The 16935-nt window shown below is 43.5% G+C and overlaps 2 protein-coding genes across 2 annotated transcripts; one reads left to right on the forward strand and one right to left on the reverse strand.

Annotated features, from left to right (window-relative positions):
- Window positions 1620-7088, reverse strand: LOC110432757. Its single transcript, XM_021453563.1, has 4 exons — window positions 7029-7088; window positions 6127-6214; window positions 3438-3936; window positions 1620-1795 (listed from the first exon to the last, which is right to left on the reverse strand). The coding sequence occupies exons 1-4, from the start codon at window positions 7086-7088 to the stop codon at window positions 1792-1794; spliced, it is 651 nt and encodes a 216-aa protein (XP_021309238.1). The 3' UTR covers window positions 1620-1791.
- Window positions 14406-16899, forward strand: LOC8054797 (NAC domain-containing protein 83). Its single transcript, XM_002460452.2, has 3 exons — window positions 14406-14873; window positions 15002-15309; window positions 16187-16899. Exons 1-3 carry the CDS (start codon window positions 14699-14701, stop codon window positions 16505-16507), a joined length of 804 nt encoding a protein of 267 aa, XP_002460497.1. The 5' UTR covers window positions 14406-14698; the 3' UTR covers window positions 16508-16899.

The following is a 16935-nucleotide window of genomic DNA, read 5'->3' on the forward strand; positions in this document are numbered from 1 at the left end:
CACAGGAAGCGCATAGGTATTACCTCCATAGTCCTTGTTCTCGACATCCGCATATGAGTCGGGGAGAACCAATCGGACATTGGGCAACTCTACAAATAATTTATTTTTACAAGGTTAGAGCAAAAATAACTTAGAGTCAGCTTCATCACATAGTGTCGTTAACAAGTATCATGCTGCGATACCTTCAATTTTGTAGGATATCTCCTTAGATACAAGGGCACCAAAAGCAAAATAATGACGAGTTGACACTGAATATATCTTTTGCCTTGCTTTTTCCTCACTGAAACAAGGGTGGATATCATATCCGAAAGATATGAATCAAAACTAAATAGAAAAACAATACAACACATATGTGTTAAATAATTAATAAACAGTTGAACAAAGTTCACATTTTTTTGGGCTGGGATCTAGGTAGTACTCCCTCCATACTGGTAAAGAAGGTCGTTTAGGACATGATCACGTTTACCGAGGAGTGCCAAAGAGTGATTAATTTAGGGGTATTTTTCCATGTCTATCCCTATTAAATAGCGCTGTGGTTGCCTCTTGTACACACGAATCAATGCTTGTACAACTGGTTAGGCAGAGGCGAATGAAACCAAGTAGCCAGGGTTCGAACCTCAGCAACAACGCTTTTTTTCATTTTTGCTTGGGCGATCTCCTTGGACTCCATGACTTGGACTCCATGACTTGGGCGGCGAGCGCGAGTGGCCGAGACGAACAAGCGAGACGAGCGGCTCAGCGCAGATGGCATGCGGCGCTAGCTTTTAATCTGGCGTGCGGCCGAGCGCAGGAGGCGAGGCGCAGCGTGGAGTCAATGCACAGGAGCATGCACGCTAGCTAATTAATCTTCCAAGTTCCCTGCATGCTAATTATTGCACGACACAGGAACCCAAGCAAGCAAGGGGTAGCATGGTCTAATTTTTTGTACGTACGCCAGAACGACTTCCTTTGCTCGGTTTCAAACGGACTCCAGAAGACCAGAACGACTTTTTTTACAGTATGGAGGGAGTATACTTTAGTCACTTATTATGTTGAAATAATTAAGAGAAAATTATAAACATACTAACATGAACTACAAGTGCATGTTAGTGAAAGACTGATAGTTGCCAGGGTTTCAAAGCATAGCATGCTCCTCTGTAAGAATCATAAACAAAACAATCTTAAAACATGATATACTCTCTAGGGATGGCAAATTTTCCCACATACTAATATCCACTACACAAGCATTGTAGCGGGGGTCAATTTTGTCCCGCGGTGTTCAAGTTAACTAGCTCTCGTATGTGTATGTGCAGCGCACAAAAAGTTTGTCCCAGCCCTCGCAACCAAGGAAGTATATTTTAACATCTCTCTTCCCAAAAAACTCCATATATCTCATTAGGGCACTCACAATGCAAGACTCTATCACAGAGTCTAAGACAATTAATTACATACTATTTATGATATTTTGTTGATGTGGCAGCATATTTATTGAAGAAAGAGGTAGAAAAAATAAGACTCCAAGTCTTATTTAGACTCTAAGTCCACATTGTTCGAGGTAATAAATAACTTTAGACTATATGATAGAGTCTACATTGTGAGTGCCCTTAGGGCAGTCCCAATGGAAGAAAGCACCAAGAAACTGCTCCTTTCCAATCCATGATTTCTATAACTTCATTAACATAAATGATAACTTAAATGTGGCACAAAAAACAGATAGATCAACTTTGGTAACTATTTCTACAACCAACATGTGACCTCAAATCTCCTGCTTCAACCTGAGAAATACTTCGTGGGCTGTTACCTGAGAAACCATCATCTGCAAGTCAACAATGGGAAAGGATGAATTGGCACACGCCATTCAAAAGAGTAATCTACTCTTTGCAAACAGACAAAAACATGAAGAACAAAGATGAATAGCATGAGCTACCAGGATAACTTAGCTATATGTGCACACTAAACCAAATCAGATTGAAACAAGGTACTGATTTTACTGGATTACTTAAGTACAACATGAAACAAGGTCACTCTAGATATGCAAAATGATTCTAACATTCAGTTGGCAATACAAATTGGATATATGTCACACAAATTTGATTCTAACAGCACGAAACATTCAGTTGCCGAACCTGGGCAACTGCCCCCTGCTTGCATGTTTTATTACTACATATAGTGCTATTCTTATTATGTTGCTATATGAAAAGTTGCTCTGTAAATTACGAAGGACAAGAAAGTAGAAAGCCTAGGCTGCAGCCTGTACAGAACAAACAAACAAAATGATACAAGAGGCTAGTACTCCATCATATATATTGCTCATATTGGTGCTACCAGTTACGATTGCCATTGGAAAAAAAATAGCTCCAGCTTGTTTCCTCTCCACGCACCGCCACTGGCTTGAAGGATTGTGGGGCTAATGTTGTAACTACGGTGCCATCGCCAAAAACAGAGAATCTCTATAGATATGTAAGAAAAGCATAAAAAATTCGCAACTGCCCAATTACGACAGACTAACAATATCTCCACGAAATGTGCAGAAGCTAAAATCAGGCAGCTTAAAGACTAGAACTGTTACCCTTCAGTTGAGCCCAATGGAGAGGATCTTGTCCACCACGCAGGAAATCTGATGGCTTGAAGACTTGGAAGCGGTGGAGATGCTGCAGCAAGCACAACAACGGGATTACCGGTGGCTGAACTGGATCCATCAGCAGGGGCGACGCGAGCACCCTACCTCGCCCTGCCTTGCCTTGCCTTGCCTGGAACTTGACGACGGCGGCCGAAGTGGATTCATGTTGATTTGAGATGGATTGGGGCTGGAGGACGCTAGGTCTTGGACAGAAGATATTTGGAGCCAAAGGACTTGGACGAGACATCGCGCGGGAGCAGCACGGGGAAAAGGGAGGAGGAGCGCTCGCAGGAGAAGCGAAGGCCGCGCGCGGGAAGAGATCGAGCACAGGTGCGGGAGAAGCCAAGGCCGAGCGCGCGCACTTGCAGGAGAAGCGGGCCGCCGCCGCCATCGACGCACTCGATCCCCCATCAATGCTGATAGAAACGGGTGATTTCTCCCCAGTGGTGTTTTTGGCGTTTCCACCGGCCTCGTTGCGAGCGTAGACGTGGTTTCTCAGGGGAGAAACGATTTCTTCAGTTTGCACTCTCTCCCTTCATTAATTCTACTGCCACAGCAGCAAAATGGTGAGTTGGCAACACAATTAATAGAGATAGAAACTGCTCCTTATATTTCAGTCTTGATATCGTGATCCATGAGTACAGCAGCATCTCAATCCGAATCACTCGAGCAGCACATCTGATCCACTAGACGATACAGGTGATATCGTGATCCCCTACGACCTACCCAATGATCACTGAATCAAATAAGTCATGTGCTTTAAATTTAAAAATCCTCTCAGATGCAGAATGCATTTGTGCGTGTGTGACAGGAGGGTGTGATGGTATAAGGGCTGTACCTTCCAACGACTTTGGAGAGGACCTTGATGTACGAGTCGATGATCTCCTCTCGCGGGACGTCGGGATCTCCGGGATCCCCGGGGGGCGGCTGCATGACAACGAACCAGTGCTCGAAGTCACAGCCATCGAGGCCGGGGGACGCGAAGACGTCGTCGTCGGACGTAAAGCCACAGTCATCGGACGCGAAGTAATAACAGTCGTCGTTGTGGAGGATCGTCTCCCTGGGCGGCCGGCTATCCCAGTTCGGCGACGAGTCCCGTCGCGAGGACGTGACCGGCTGCGTCGCGAAGAGCCTGGTGGGCACGGACACGGACGGGGATGGGCGCAGCGCTGCCGGGAGGAGGCTCCCTACCGCAGAGGCAAGCGGTCGGTGGACGCGAGTACCGCCGCCTCCTCCTACGCCGCGGAGGAGCGAAGTGATCTTGGCGAGTCGGAGCGTGCGCGAAGACGACGCCGCTATGGAGGAAAATCCTAGAGCAGAGGGGACCGGGGATGGGACTATATGGGAGAAACGGCGAGGGTTTTTTTTTTAAGACGAAGGCCCAACTCCAACGATGGTCTATCTGATCCATTTATTAATGGACATCGTCGGCGGTCGGCCGAAGATCACGATGGAAGGGGTACAGTCTTGGCCCATACTCCAATTTGCCTTCTCATATACTCCTACAATTTATATGTATATATACTATGTACGCTCCGAGCATCTCAAACAACTCATAAAAATAATCCAAAATATAGTTTTATTACGACCTTTCCCAGAAATATTGGAAAGAAAAAACATGCATTTGTCCCAGCACACACTTTGGCCCTGTTTGGTTTCTCTTGCTAAATTTTAGCTAGCTAAACTTTAGTCACTTTAGTAGCTAAAGTTCTAAACATATTGACTAAAATGAGCTAAATTATTTTAGTTCTATTAGTCACCCAAGAATAGCTAAAATAATTAGCTAGCTAAGAGCATCTCCAAGAGACTAAGTAAAATTATATTCTAAACTACAAGATTTAGCCATTGTGTAAAATAAAAATTCACCCAAAATATAGAGTTCTACAACAACCTTTGTATAGGATAGCTAGTGAGGACGACATGCTATATATAACAAGTGAAAGTTTAGAAATAGCAAACTTGTTATTTTAGCAAAACTAGATAACAGACCTGTTGGACTTTAATTTTTGCTTTAAAATGTAAAAATAGCATAGATAACATGTATAGCATATCAGTTAGAGTTGCTCTAAAATTTAGCAAGGAGAACTAAACAGGCCCTTTGTTCGCTTGCTGACCATCTCCTTGCCCATGTGCTGCTCCTTCTCTTGCTGCACAAATAAAAAATGGAAAAAGTCTATGTAATCCTTTTGGACTATTTTATCTCTCAAACTATAAAATCAGAGTTTTTACTCTTTAATTTTTTCAAAGCCGGTTAAATAACCTTTTTGGATGGCGGTTATGCTATAGTGATGATGGTTTTGTTTTTTTTTCTTTTTTATTTATTTTCGCTAAATCTTTAAAAAATCATAGTAAATCACAGAAAAAATCACAAAATAAAAAATCTAGTTTTGTTGGACTCCACATGAGTAGATCTACACAGTGAATATATAATATAGTATGGGTTAGTACAAAGTTCTTATTCTATGCTTTAGTACAAAATATAATTTTGTTGTAGCTTTAGTACAAACTTATTTCAAAGAATATTTACTATTGGACTCCCACTCCATTCTATAATGCATATCTCATTACTGATTGTGACTTTTAAAATTTATATCTTATTAAGGGACATTCTACGTGATGCCTATGCTCAGACTTAGTAGAGTTTAGCATTTTACATGACAAATTTTCTGAGTGTTTATGTCATTCGATTATTCCTTTAAGCTGTATTAGAGTTTTTTCAAAATGTCTTGTATTAGGACGAGAGTACCACAATTGTTTAGACTATGAATAAAAAGTTGAAAATTAAAAAACTAATATCATGTTCTTAAATTCTAAGTAGAGATTTTATTTTAAGTGCTATTACTGGAGATGCTATGAGATAGTGCAGGAGTACCGCTTGAAGAAAAGCTGATGGCAGAAACTGCAAACATGGTAAAAATTAAAGTAACGACATGAAGTTGTCGTTTGAAGTGGCAGCTTTAGGCCTTGTTTAGTTCACCCTAAAATTTAAAAACTTTTCAAGATTTCCCGTCACATTAAATTTTGTGGCACATGTATGGAGCATTAAATATAAACGAAAACAAAAAACTAATTGTATACTTTACCTGTAAATCACGAGATGAATCTTTTGAGCCTAGTTAGTCCATGATTGGATAATATTTACCATAAACAAACGAAAGTGCTACAGTAGCGAAATCCAAAAATTTTTCAGAACTAAACAAGGCCTTAATTTATCGCAGCTGAAACCGCCTGGCCAGTATATCATGCTCATGTCTAGGAACCTCCGCGCGCAGTTGCTCGGCCTTGTTTAGTTGGCAAAATTTTGGTTTTTGTAGCACTTTTGTTTTTATTTGACAAACATTGTCCAATCACGGAGTAACTAGGCTCAAAAGATTCATCTCATAAATTTCAGGTAAACTGTGTAATTAGTTTTTATTATTATCTTTATTTAATGCTCCATGCATACGACCAAAGATTCGATGTGACGGGGAATCTTGAAAATTTTTGCGAACTAAACAAGGCCGAAGTTTCTCCAGGGCTGAGCTTACTTCCGGGGGTGCTGGTCATGCATTTGTCCCAGCACACACTTGTTAGCTTGCTGACCATCTCCTTGGCCATGAGCTGCTCCTTCTCTTGCTGCACAAATAAAAAATCGATCAGGATAACACTACTAGTGCCTCTGAATCAGATGGCGTTCCATGCATGTCACACTTGTCACTTGTGTCTTGGCCTCATCCCTCATGGGTCGGGCCAACTGGAATCCTGAATCATTTAACTGATAAGTTATGACAGAAAGTTGGCTAATTTGTTATAAGAAAAAAACTACTAAAAGGCTGGCAGATTCGACTGATAAACTCAAACGAACATGCTATGAAATACATGTTTCAAGCAACTGACGTAGCACTAGCACAACTAGTAACAGGTCGAAACTTCGAAGCGAAAATCAGTACTATTCGAACACTAATCTTAGGGGTACGTGCTGGTGTGTTGAATTCCAAAAGTGCAGTAGCTAACTCCAACAGCCAGCAGTGATCTCGCACATTCTCATCTTCAAGCTTGTCTCTATGCACCGCGAGCAATTAAAAACCGAAGGTTTAATAAGCACAATTTTTCAACTTTTAAGTTACGTCAGTCCAATTTTCAACGCTCAGTTATGAAACTGGGTGACAAACACACTCTTCAACTATTAAAACTGGATAAAATTGATCATGTAGTTATAGTTCCGAAGGTGTTTTTTCTAGCAAGCTGGTTTATTTATATATCTATTGTTTCATTGCTTGTAGTTGTGTTCATTATTTCTTTAAAACAAATAAGATCCAAAAAACTCTAAATTAAACATGTGGATACATTTTTTATTAAGAAAGTTAGTACTCCCTTCGGTTTCTTAAAGAACGTTGTTTTAGACAGCGGCGCAGGTTTGAGGACAGATCTGGTACAAGGTTGTGCTCACCTCAAGTAATCGCCCCAGCTCGGCCTGCTCTGGTGAATTGTCCACGTCCATGGTCGCCATCGTGCAAGAACTCCTAAAACCCCCTTTGCTTCCGTGGTTTGCGTGGCAGTGGCTGGATTGTAGCTCAAGAATTGTTTTTGGGAGGTGATGTTGCTATTTATACATCCAGGGGCCGTAAAGTTGCCCGTTCGTCAAGGTTAGGGATCCTATACTTTTTCTTAAAAAGAAAACTGGGCCTTATTGGGCTCAATTTACCGGCCCCTTGCGAACTGACTCGTCCGAGAAGCAGAGCTCTGAAAACTCAGCCAAACCAGTCATCACTGGTTTCCCTAAAAAAGAAAAGAGAGGCCATCACTGCTTAGTGCTTAGTTTCCCTAAAAAAAGTCATCACTGCTTAGTTTTGACGCCCAAGCACACAAGCGACTTCCTCTGTCCAAAAAAATAGTTTTTATAAATTTGAAACAAGTCAAACTTTTCTAGAAATTATTAAAAAAATTTATGTTTCCAAGCAAGTTTAATACAAATATACATTCTACATTTAATATAATAATTATACTTATTCGGTATTACGATAGTACTTTTTTATATATTTAGTTAAATTATTTGATTCCTTGAGAGCAAGAACTGTATGCTTTCGAGGATGAAACTGGCTCATTGGCCATACCCATATGACAACTTGAGGGGAACAATGCAGCCGCAGAACACGTGCTCCACTGCCACAATATACAAATACATCGGATGTCATTAGCGTACGTTACCATTCTCCATTATCACCATCACTTCCTGGGATAATCATAGCTTACACTCTTCAGATCCAAGCAATTACCGTTCTGAACCTCTGACTATTTGCGCACACACACCTGACACACCATGATCTAGCAAGCTGCGGCCGTCAGAAATGAACAGCATGCATGCACATGGAGGCATCAGGGTGCGGCAGTGCTGATCCATGGCCCATCCTCTGCCTCCCAAACAAGCAATCAATCGGCAGCTTAAAGCAAAGCTAATACTGACGCATCATCATCATCCAAGCGAGAAGCGAAGCCCATGCACGGCATGCAATTGCATGCCCCGTGCATGTGTGGCCTGGCCTACCAATAATCCCTTGGAACTTTGGGAGCAAGGCCGTTCCTTCCGAAAGTGAGACACTTCACATCATCACAAATTCACACATGTGTGCCTCGTTACTCGGTTAGCAATGGCAATGTTGCTTCTCAGGATATCGTCTCAGCGACTTAAGACTATTCTTCGCCTTTTTTATGTGGCTAGGGCCTTGTTTAGTTCCGAAAAGTTTTTATTTTTCGGTACTGTATCACTTTCGTTTGTTTGTGACAAATATTATCCAATTATGAACTAACTAGGATCAAAAGATTCGTCTCGTGATTTACAGCTAAACTGTGTAATTAGTTTTTGTTTTCGTCTATATTTAATGTTTCATGCATGTGCCACAAGATTTGATGTGACGGGGAATCTTGAAAACTTTTTGGTTTTCAGGGTGCTAGCTTTATGTGTGAAAGAATTTCGTAGGAAGTGATTCGTTCTCACGTGTGTGCGACAATTCTCGCTGTTAGAAAAATACTAGACCAACATAGGAGACATTTTATTTGTTATTAAGAGAAAATGGGCAACCAAATTTGTCTCGATCGGGACTTGCACCTAGGTTGGTCTACACCCACACCCTCAATCAATTGAGCTAGGCCAGTTATCCTTCCCCGCTAATCGCTATCAAACATTGCAAACTCTACTACACGACCAATCGCACGAAGTGCAGACGATGTGCCCCGTGGTCCATGAGCCTATTACCTTGTCGTCGGCATTCAGCGTCAGAGATGATGAGTTCACCAAAGTTAGGGTTCGAGAGTTAGGGGATCTACTCATAGGGGTTGTAGCAGGGGTTTATGCATGGGACGATAGTCGTGGCATGGTGATATGGTGGCGGTCAAGACGGCGACAGGGCGACGCAACAGGGGTACGTAGTGGAAGATGATAGTTGGACGGGGCTGGCAGCAATGGCATCGTGGTGAAGTGGTTGCCGATGTCCCTATCATTAGGGGAAGACAGAGGGTCGAGAGGCGACGATGGGATGTAGGTGGCACGGTGAGTTAGCTAGTGAGGATTGTCGGGCGCCCGGTGGTGGAAGTGCAAGGAAGGGGGCACGAAGGAGGGGTGTGCGGGCGAGTTCACAATAAGAGTGGGTGTGGCTTGAGCGAGGATGAAGAAGGATTGCATGGTTTCCAATGGCATGACCATCATCCTTCAAACAGGGTATTTTTTTAACCTTTGGATGGGTACATATAAGACCCCTCATGCTTTTGGACAACAAAACTAGGGCCTTGTTTAGTTCACCCCAAAAACCTAAAATTTTTCAAGATTTCCTATCACATCGAATCTTGCGGCACATGCATGAATCATTAAATATAGTCAAAAATAAAAAGTAATTACATAGTTTGACTGTAAATCGCGAGATGAATCTTTTGAGGCTAGTTAGTCTATAATTGAATAATATTTGCCACAAACAAACAAAAGTGCTACAGTTCTCTGAACCAAAAAATTTTGGAAACTAAACAAGGCCTAGGAGCAAAGAGAGGAATACGTACCTTGTCAAAAGCCTGCCTAAGACTATCTCCAACAACCTTGTCAAAGCTTGCCTAAGAGTATCTCCAACAATCGTGAGTCATTCGTCCTTTAGGTAGCGCTACATGCAAAAGGTTCCGTACATATTTTTAGTCTTCTCCAACAATAAGACCCAAAAGACAACACTGTCTGCAAATGGGTCTCGAAGAGAGAGAATATCTAAATTTGGGTTATGCCTCTCCTAACACACAAAATGAGTCTTTCATATAGAAATTCTATTGGAGGCTATAGGTATTGTGTTGGAGACCCGTTTTAGATTTAGGTTCTGCAATGGGTCTTCACAGCCTAACCTAAGACTCAGAATTATCATCACAGTCAAAATTCTGTGTCTAAATTTGTTTATTACATACTCCAGATAAAACGATTAATTTACGGTAAATCTGTACGTTGTCTGGGCATTTTTTTCCTTTTTGTCACCTGGATTTGTAGCCATTTGTAGCCATCAGATCCATCTCTCATTTGATCTTGTCCTTCCTTTCTTCTTTGTTTCTATGTTAGAAATCAGCTTTGTTCATTGTCTAGATTTCAAGTAAACTGCAGATTAGTGTCCATGCTCGGTGTTTACAACTACCAGGAATTATCTATTTAGCATATTTTTCTTGTTTATATGTTATTTTAATTCATGTCTTTCTCTTTCAGTCTCAGATTGTAATTTTTACATTGATTATATCAGTGTAAAATTCTTTTATTATTGGTGTAAATATGGTTTTTTATCTGCTCTCTGTAATTTATGTTTCTGATGCGTTTTCAATTTGAATTTCTTTCAATTTGTCTTCCATAGATATATTAATCTGTCTATGTAATTTGTGTTTTTGATATGTTTTCAATTTGAATTTCTTCTAATTTGCCTTCTATAGAATTAATTTGTCTTTGCAATTTGTGTTTTTATTTTTTTTCGATTTGAATTTCTTCTAATTTGCCTCCATAGAATTAATTTGTTTTTTTATCCTTTGTTTTTTATATGGTCCGTTCGATGTAGATCTTGTGGTTTTCAAATTCAGGTGTTTGATTTCCATGGATCACCTATTTCGTAATTGATGCGAGAACTGAGCGTTTTAATTGTTTCTATCACCCGAGTAACAGGAACCTTTAAATCACCCATGTTTTCAATAGACAGATTCTTAATTTATTGTTCACATATTCTCAACACGTTAGCACGTCGTCGTCTACCAACACGTCGATCGAGCTCCATACGGGCAATTTGCACAAAAGGTCATGTCTGGTAATAAAAAGAAAGAATATTTTCAGGGAGATCATCATATTCATGGGTGAGCTTTTTTTTTTATTTGACAAATATTCATAGGTGAGCTAGGTAGTCCCCTCTCCTCTTTGGTCCAGTTGCTTATCCGGCGACAGAAGGCATCAACCTAACCTATATTCCCCTTTTCTTGCTTCTTTCAGGGGGCGTCGCTTTGTTTCCTTTTCTTCTTCATTCACAATAATTTACCCAAGACGATTTTATGAATGCGCGCGGATGCCGGATGGGGAGTTGCTTCGTTCCACGGGCAAAGCTCTCCTCTCGCACTCGCAGCAGCGCACAAGTCAGAGGCACCCGCACTCCAAAGGCATTGACGATGCGCTACGCCCCGGGGCCCCGCCCGGCCGCCCGCGCGCCTCCGAAAGCAACCCCGGGTCCCCGGCCGGCCCGGCAGGTGCTAGGCGCCTGCCATCGATGTGCTTGCTGCATGCAATGGCGCATGCATGCATGAGCAGATGAGCTGCTACCACCAATTATACATGCAGACGATGGATCCGTCGTCTGATCTGAAGATCGAGAAGTGCATTAATTAATTGATCAGGCTCCAGTCTTTTTCTTTTTCAGTAATGGCGATAGATTACGCCACTGTTCACACACACCTGCACATGATCGACTGTCCGAGGGTTTCTGGCTTCCTACGTCAATCGGTATTGGCTTAGCTTGTGTTTGTGGAAATGTAGGACGTCCTAGCTAATAACCTCTCCCTCTCTTTCTCTCTCTTCCTCTCTCTGTCTCCTCTCTCTCTCTCCCTCTCCCCCTATGATTGATCTTTACCTACTGCACATACCTTTTTTTTTCTTTTCTTTTCATGCCTACTGCTTGCTTGTTCTCGGCAGCCATCTCTGCAGGGCTAGCTCTTGCTGTTTGTTTAAGGAATAGACATGGCATCAAGTGAGCTGACAGCCTTGTTGGACTGGACTTTGTGAGGCAGATGCTCTCCTAATCCAAACGTCCCCCACAGCCACAAACCAGTGCAACTAGCTAGGCCTGAAAAGGGCCAGGGACGCCCTTAGGACATGCTCAGTGTTTCATGGAATTCGGTCGATCGAGCAGGTCCATAGATGTCGACGGCAGGCGACAGCAAATCGACGAAAAAGAGGCGATGGATTGGATGGCGGGGAGAGGATTTGGCGATGCTCAGTGTTCCTACTTCTGGTCCGGCGGCATTGCCGCCTGCCTCCTGATGCCAACCCTGGCCTGGCCTGTCATGTGTTTTGCGTTAATTCCTGTCAACACTTGCAATTATTGCGCTGCATGTGGTGTGGACATATGGTGTGCTGCCTCTTTGGCTTGGAGAGTTGAAGGGGACCTGTTGCTTGGGCAGGCTAACTTTGGCCTAACCCTGTCCCCATTACGATCAAGTGTAAACCTGCAGGCATGTATGTCATTAATAGTTTCTGCTCTCCGATAATCGTCAAGATTTTTTTTTAAAAAAAAGGAAGTGAAATATATAGATGCACACCTGAAAACATGACGTGTAGAGCACTGCACTTGTGCTGGAAGAATTACAAGTTCAGAAGCTACAGCACCTGGTAACTAGTGGTAGAAGTGGTGAACAAGTTACCCTTGCATGCAGGCTAAACAAATGGTGCTTTTGTTCACCAGAAGGTCAGCAGTCAGTCAGTCAGTCAGTCACTTAGCAAGCGAAGCAACTCCGGCAAATGCAGGTTTCGTCATGCCGGGGTTATTCCGATCCAAGCAATTAAGTGTTTGTCACGGTTAACGGCGACAGGGCGACGAGAGAGTGTAGTTACCTTGCTGGCCTGACTTGCTTTCATTTGCACGTACGTATGTAGTTGCTGCTGGATGTGGATGATCCATGCTTTGGCGTCATCTTTTAATTTCACCGGAAGAAATACGCCTCCACGACGTCGTTCTCCTGTTGCTGCATGCGCAGTGATCTTCCAACACACCTGGCTTGCACTTGCAGATCTTTTCCCAGCAAGAACTGTTCCGCTATTCCGTGTAGCTTTTGTGCTCTGCTGATGCCGGCGATTTGAGAGCAGAGGAAACAGTTTACTACCCCAAAGTCTGAAGTTCTGAACAAACAGGTCAGTTTAATACATGTTATATGCGTAGCCACGCAAAGAATGTTTCATTTCTTCAGAACAAGAACTCCAGAAGCAAAGAAAATTCAAAAGCGTTGTATCATAAAGGAGTGAAAAGTCAGATGCTGAGAACTCCATCTGGGTTAAAAATGTATGATCCTGACGGCGCCCCAGAGAAATATCTGACCACAAGTGGACCCAAGAGCCCCCAAAATTCAGGCACCGGTCGGTTGCTTGGAAGGAGGAGGCAGCAAGCAACCAGCGTGCTGCTAGGCGTCAAGCAAGGCTCGGGAGAGCTGCAAGAAAGCGCCATGGTGTTGCTCAGTTGCTGCATGTGTTTATTATAATCAGACGCAATGAAAAAGCACTAATGATTCCTTGTAACCCAGATTAAGGAGCATATAAAGTGGCCTGATAGTCATACAGCACGTACAACACATGTCATATATGAATGAATGAATATATATGATCAGCTGAGCTCTTCTCTTGGGGAAAAACAGCTGGCGCTGTTGATTAACATGGAAGATATCCATATGTTAAATCAGTTTATATATTTTTTTAAAAAAATATGTGTTGGATAGCATTTCCAACTACCAAAACGTTGGTTCAACTCTTCTTTCTTTGAGCAATCATTTACAGAAGGCCATATCAATCAGGCTTCCATCCGATTTGCCATGTCAGGGTCCATGTTGTCCATGCTATGCCGCTTCATTTTGCAGCAACTATACTTGCAAGTTGCAACACATGCGCAGACCAAATGAAAGCACATCTGAAGAACACTATTTCTGTATAAAAAAATGAAGAAGAGATTTATCCTTTCCAGGAAAGGAGCATGTTTTTTTCTGGATAAAGGAAAAAAATTTCAGCCTCATCTGCATTCATGCATGATTGTATATAGCATTGAGACTACATAAAATAAATGTTGAGAAGAGTGACATGGGAAAGAAAGCTAAAGCTAGTTTAACCTCCAATTCGGTTGCTAAACCTCCAAACAAAAAATAGAAATCTTCATAAAAGTGACTTCCAAATTTCTGCATCCCGTCTTCAAAACATTTCTCTCGACATCTTTAAACTCTTTAAAAAGCAGCAACCAACTTCTGATCCAATATATCCCCGTAACCTGCATGGAAGAATTACTTTTAGTGCTATTGAAAACCACATCATTTCTACTTAACCAAATTGCCCAACAGAGAGCAGCAGCAGCTGCACCAACTCGATCAAATTTTGAATCTAGGCTTAAGTTAAAGGAAAGCGAGCATACCAAGGAAGACAAATAAACGGGTTCATTAGCTAAATACTAGTATAAGAAAAGGTTAGATTTCTTGAGAAATTAGCACTCCTTTTCCTACCATTTTTGCTTACCCTCTCTCTAGTTTGCAATTATCATTACTCCATCTTGAAATCGACAGCAATGGAGAAGAGATTTAGAGAAGATTTGTTTCGGACCGGGACGGGATCATGTCAAATCGGAGAAGGAATCATACTATTTAAGCAAAAGAAGTAGATGCAGGATGGAGTCCGCTCCACGCCACATCGGATCCTATAAATTCCCCGCCTTTTCTTCTCCACTCCACTCATCACAAATCTCTCTCTCTCTCCTCCTCCTCTCTCTCTCTCTCTCTCTCGCTCGCTCTCCAAGCTCCAGCTAGACTGTCCTGCTCTGCTTCGGTGCTTGCTACTGTGCACAGCCAGCCAGCTGCAGGCCTGCAGCAGAGAAGCTCTGCAGTGCAATGGAGAGGCCTGCGCAGGCGCCCACGCAGCTGCCGCCGGGGTTCCGGTTTCACCCCACCGACGTGGAGCTGGTAGTGCTGTACCTCCGCCGGCAGGCCCTGGCTCGCCCGCTGCCGGCCGCCGTCATCCCCGTCGTCCACGACGTCGCCAGGCTCGATCCATGGGACCTCCCTGGTGCGTGCGCACGCATGCTCTCCTCTTCATTTGAGCCGCCGTGCTTGCAGCTGCGGCACAACCGCGAACATTTTCAGCTTATTCATACAGAGTTTTTCCTGATTATCTGGTGTAACTAAACTACGCAGGGGCAAGCGAAGGGGAGGGCTACTTCTTCAGCCTGCTGCGGCGAGCGCCGGCGACCGGCCGTGGCAGCCGCAGGAGGAGAGCTGGAAGCGGGTACTGGAAGGCCACGGGGAAGGAGAAGCCGGTGTTCCTGCAGTGCGGCGGCGGCGTTGGCGGCAAGGGGCAGCTGCTCGTGGGCGTCAAGACGGCGCTCGCCTTCCACCGCAGTGAGCCGCCGGCGCCGTCGTCGCGGACCGGCTGGATCATGCACGAGTACAGGCTCGCCGTGTCCCGCGGCGTGGCCGAGCAGAGAGAGAAGAATGCGAGCCAGGTAAGAATTCCCACCATAATTTCAACCTTGAGGCTTCATTGTTTCAGTCTTTGCTGTGAAATTTTACAGAGTCGACCTCTGCCTCAAATACCCCAACTGGGAGTAGCACATACCACTCCCAATTTACTGCTGTAACTGTGGTTGCATTAAACAAGGGGTCACCCTACCATCAAGTCGAAATGTTGTGAAAAATGCTTAAGCTCATTTAGCTACGCTAACAGCAAAGTACCAACATAATAGGACGTGCTAAAATAGTACTAAAACGTACTTCTCCGTTTTCACAATACATGCTGATGTCTAGCATGCTACCGTTCGTTTTACTGAAATTTGGCTAATACTTTGATGCCGAAATATTGTGAGAGGAAAACATTGTACTATTGCTGAAATTTGCTTGTCCTAAATACAATATATACGAAAATGGAGGTGGTAATCAAAATGGCTCTCATTTCAAAAGAAGTGAAAGATCGAAGTTTTTTTTCTCGAATACGCAAAAGGTTTGCGCATCTTTGTATTAAGTAGAAGCAGGTTTTTTACAAAAGCGCCGAGGCGCTGGCGGCGGAGGTTTTACAGGTGGTACAAGAACAATACCCTCCCCACAACACGACATGCAAAGTCAGTTAGTCAGTAGCATTGGTACACCGAGTCTAAAAACCAGAAAGTTCCCCATCTTCGAGCAACTTGAGATTGTGACAGCTTAACATCGACTACTAAATGGAAATGGAATACTACACAATGCAATGATATGTTTTCAGAACATGCAGATATGAGAATCTAGCCTCCGTTTGAAGTAACTTGACCCGCTTTGCAACCTCGACCGCGATATATTTGCCGTATGCAGCTTACATTTGACCAGAACTTGGCGTGCCAATGGCTGCAGGGTTGCGTTGCTGCGCCGGGAGAGTGGGTCGTGTGCCGGGTCTTCCTGAAGAACGGAGCAAGAAGCAGGCCGAACCGGGATGCCAACAGCAAAGCTCTGGGACACCGCGCCTCCGCTGCGCCGCCGCAGCCGCCACCGCAGCACCGGGAAGATGTGGGAGGACGACGGCAGCAGCCGTTGCTACTCTCGTCGTCGCAGTCGTCGTCCTCGAGCTGTGTCACCGGCGCTACCGACTTGGCAGACCAAGACGACGAAGTCAGCGGCGGCGGCGGCGGCATAAGCAGAGATACCCCAGCTGACCCTCAAAGAGAGGCCTACTAGGGATTTTTAAGTGTTCTCCCCCCCCCTCTCTCTCTCTTGCCCCGTTAAGCATCAGATAATCAGGTTTAAGGCAAGCCCAGCGCAAGAATGGTCCAGATCCCGAAATACCATGTCAAACAGATTTAGCAACCTGAGTTTTGAATCAGGAGCGATAGTTGCTACGGTAGATCTGTGGTGTGGCATGCACTTGGATTTGATGCTAGAAAATGGGCGCTGCGGCGGCCCAGTAGTGTGTAAAAGCTAAAATGGCGGTTAATTTGAGGTGGAATCCTGGTTGTATTGTATATATAGAATCGTGGTCACTACGGCTGCCGTACCATGAATATATTTCATAATACTCCCTCTATCGGTTTATCCTAATAAATATATAAAGCGTAATTATTATTTGTCGAGTCCTATAAACCCAAGGCGTGGTATCTTTCTCTCCT

The sequence above is a fragment of the Sorghum bicolor genome, chromosome 2 (assembly GCF_000003195.3).
Source record: "Sorghum bicolor cultivar BTx623 chromosome 2, Sorghum_bicolor_NCBIv3, whole genome shotgun sequence".
Taxonomy (NCBI): domain Eukaryota; kingdom Viridiplantae; phylum Streptophyta; class Magnoliopsida; order Poales; family Poaceae; genus Sorghum; species Sorghum bicolor.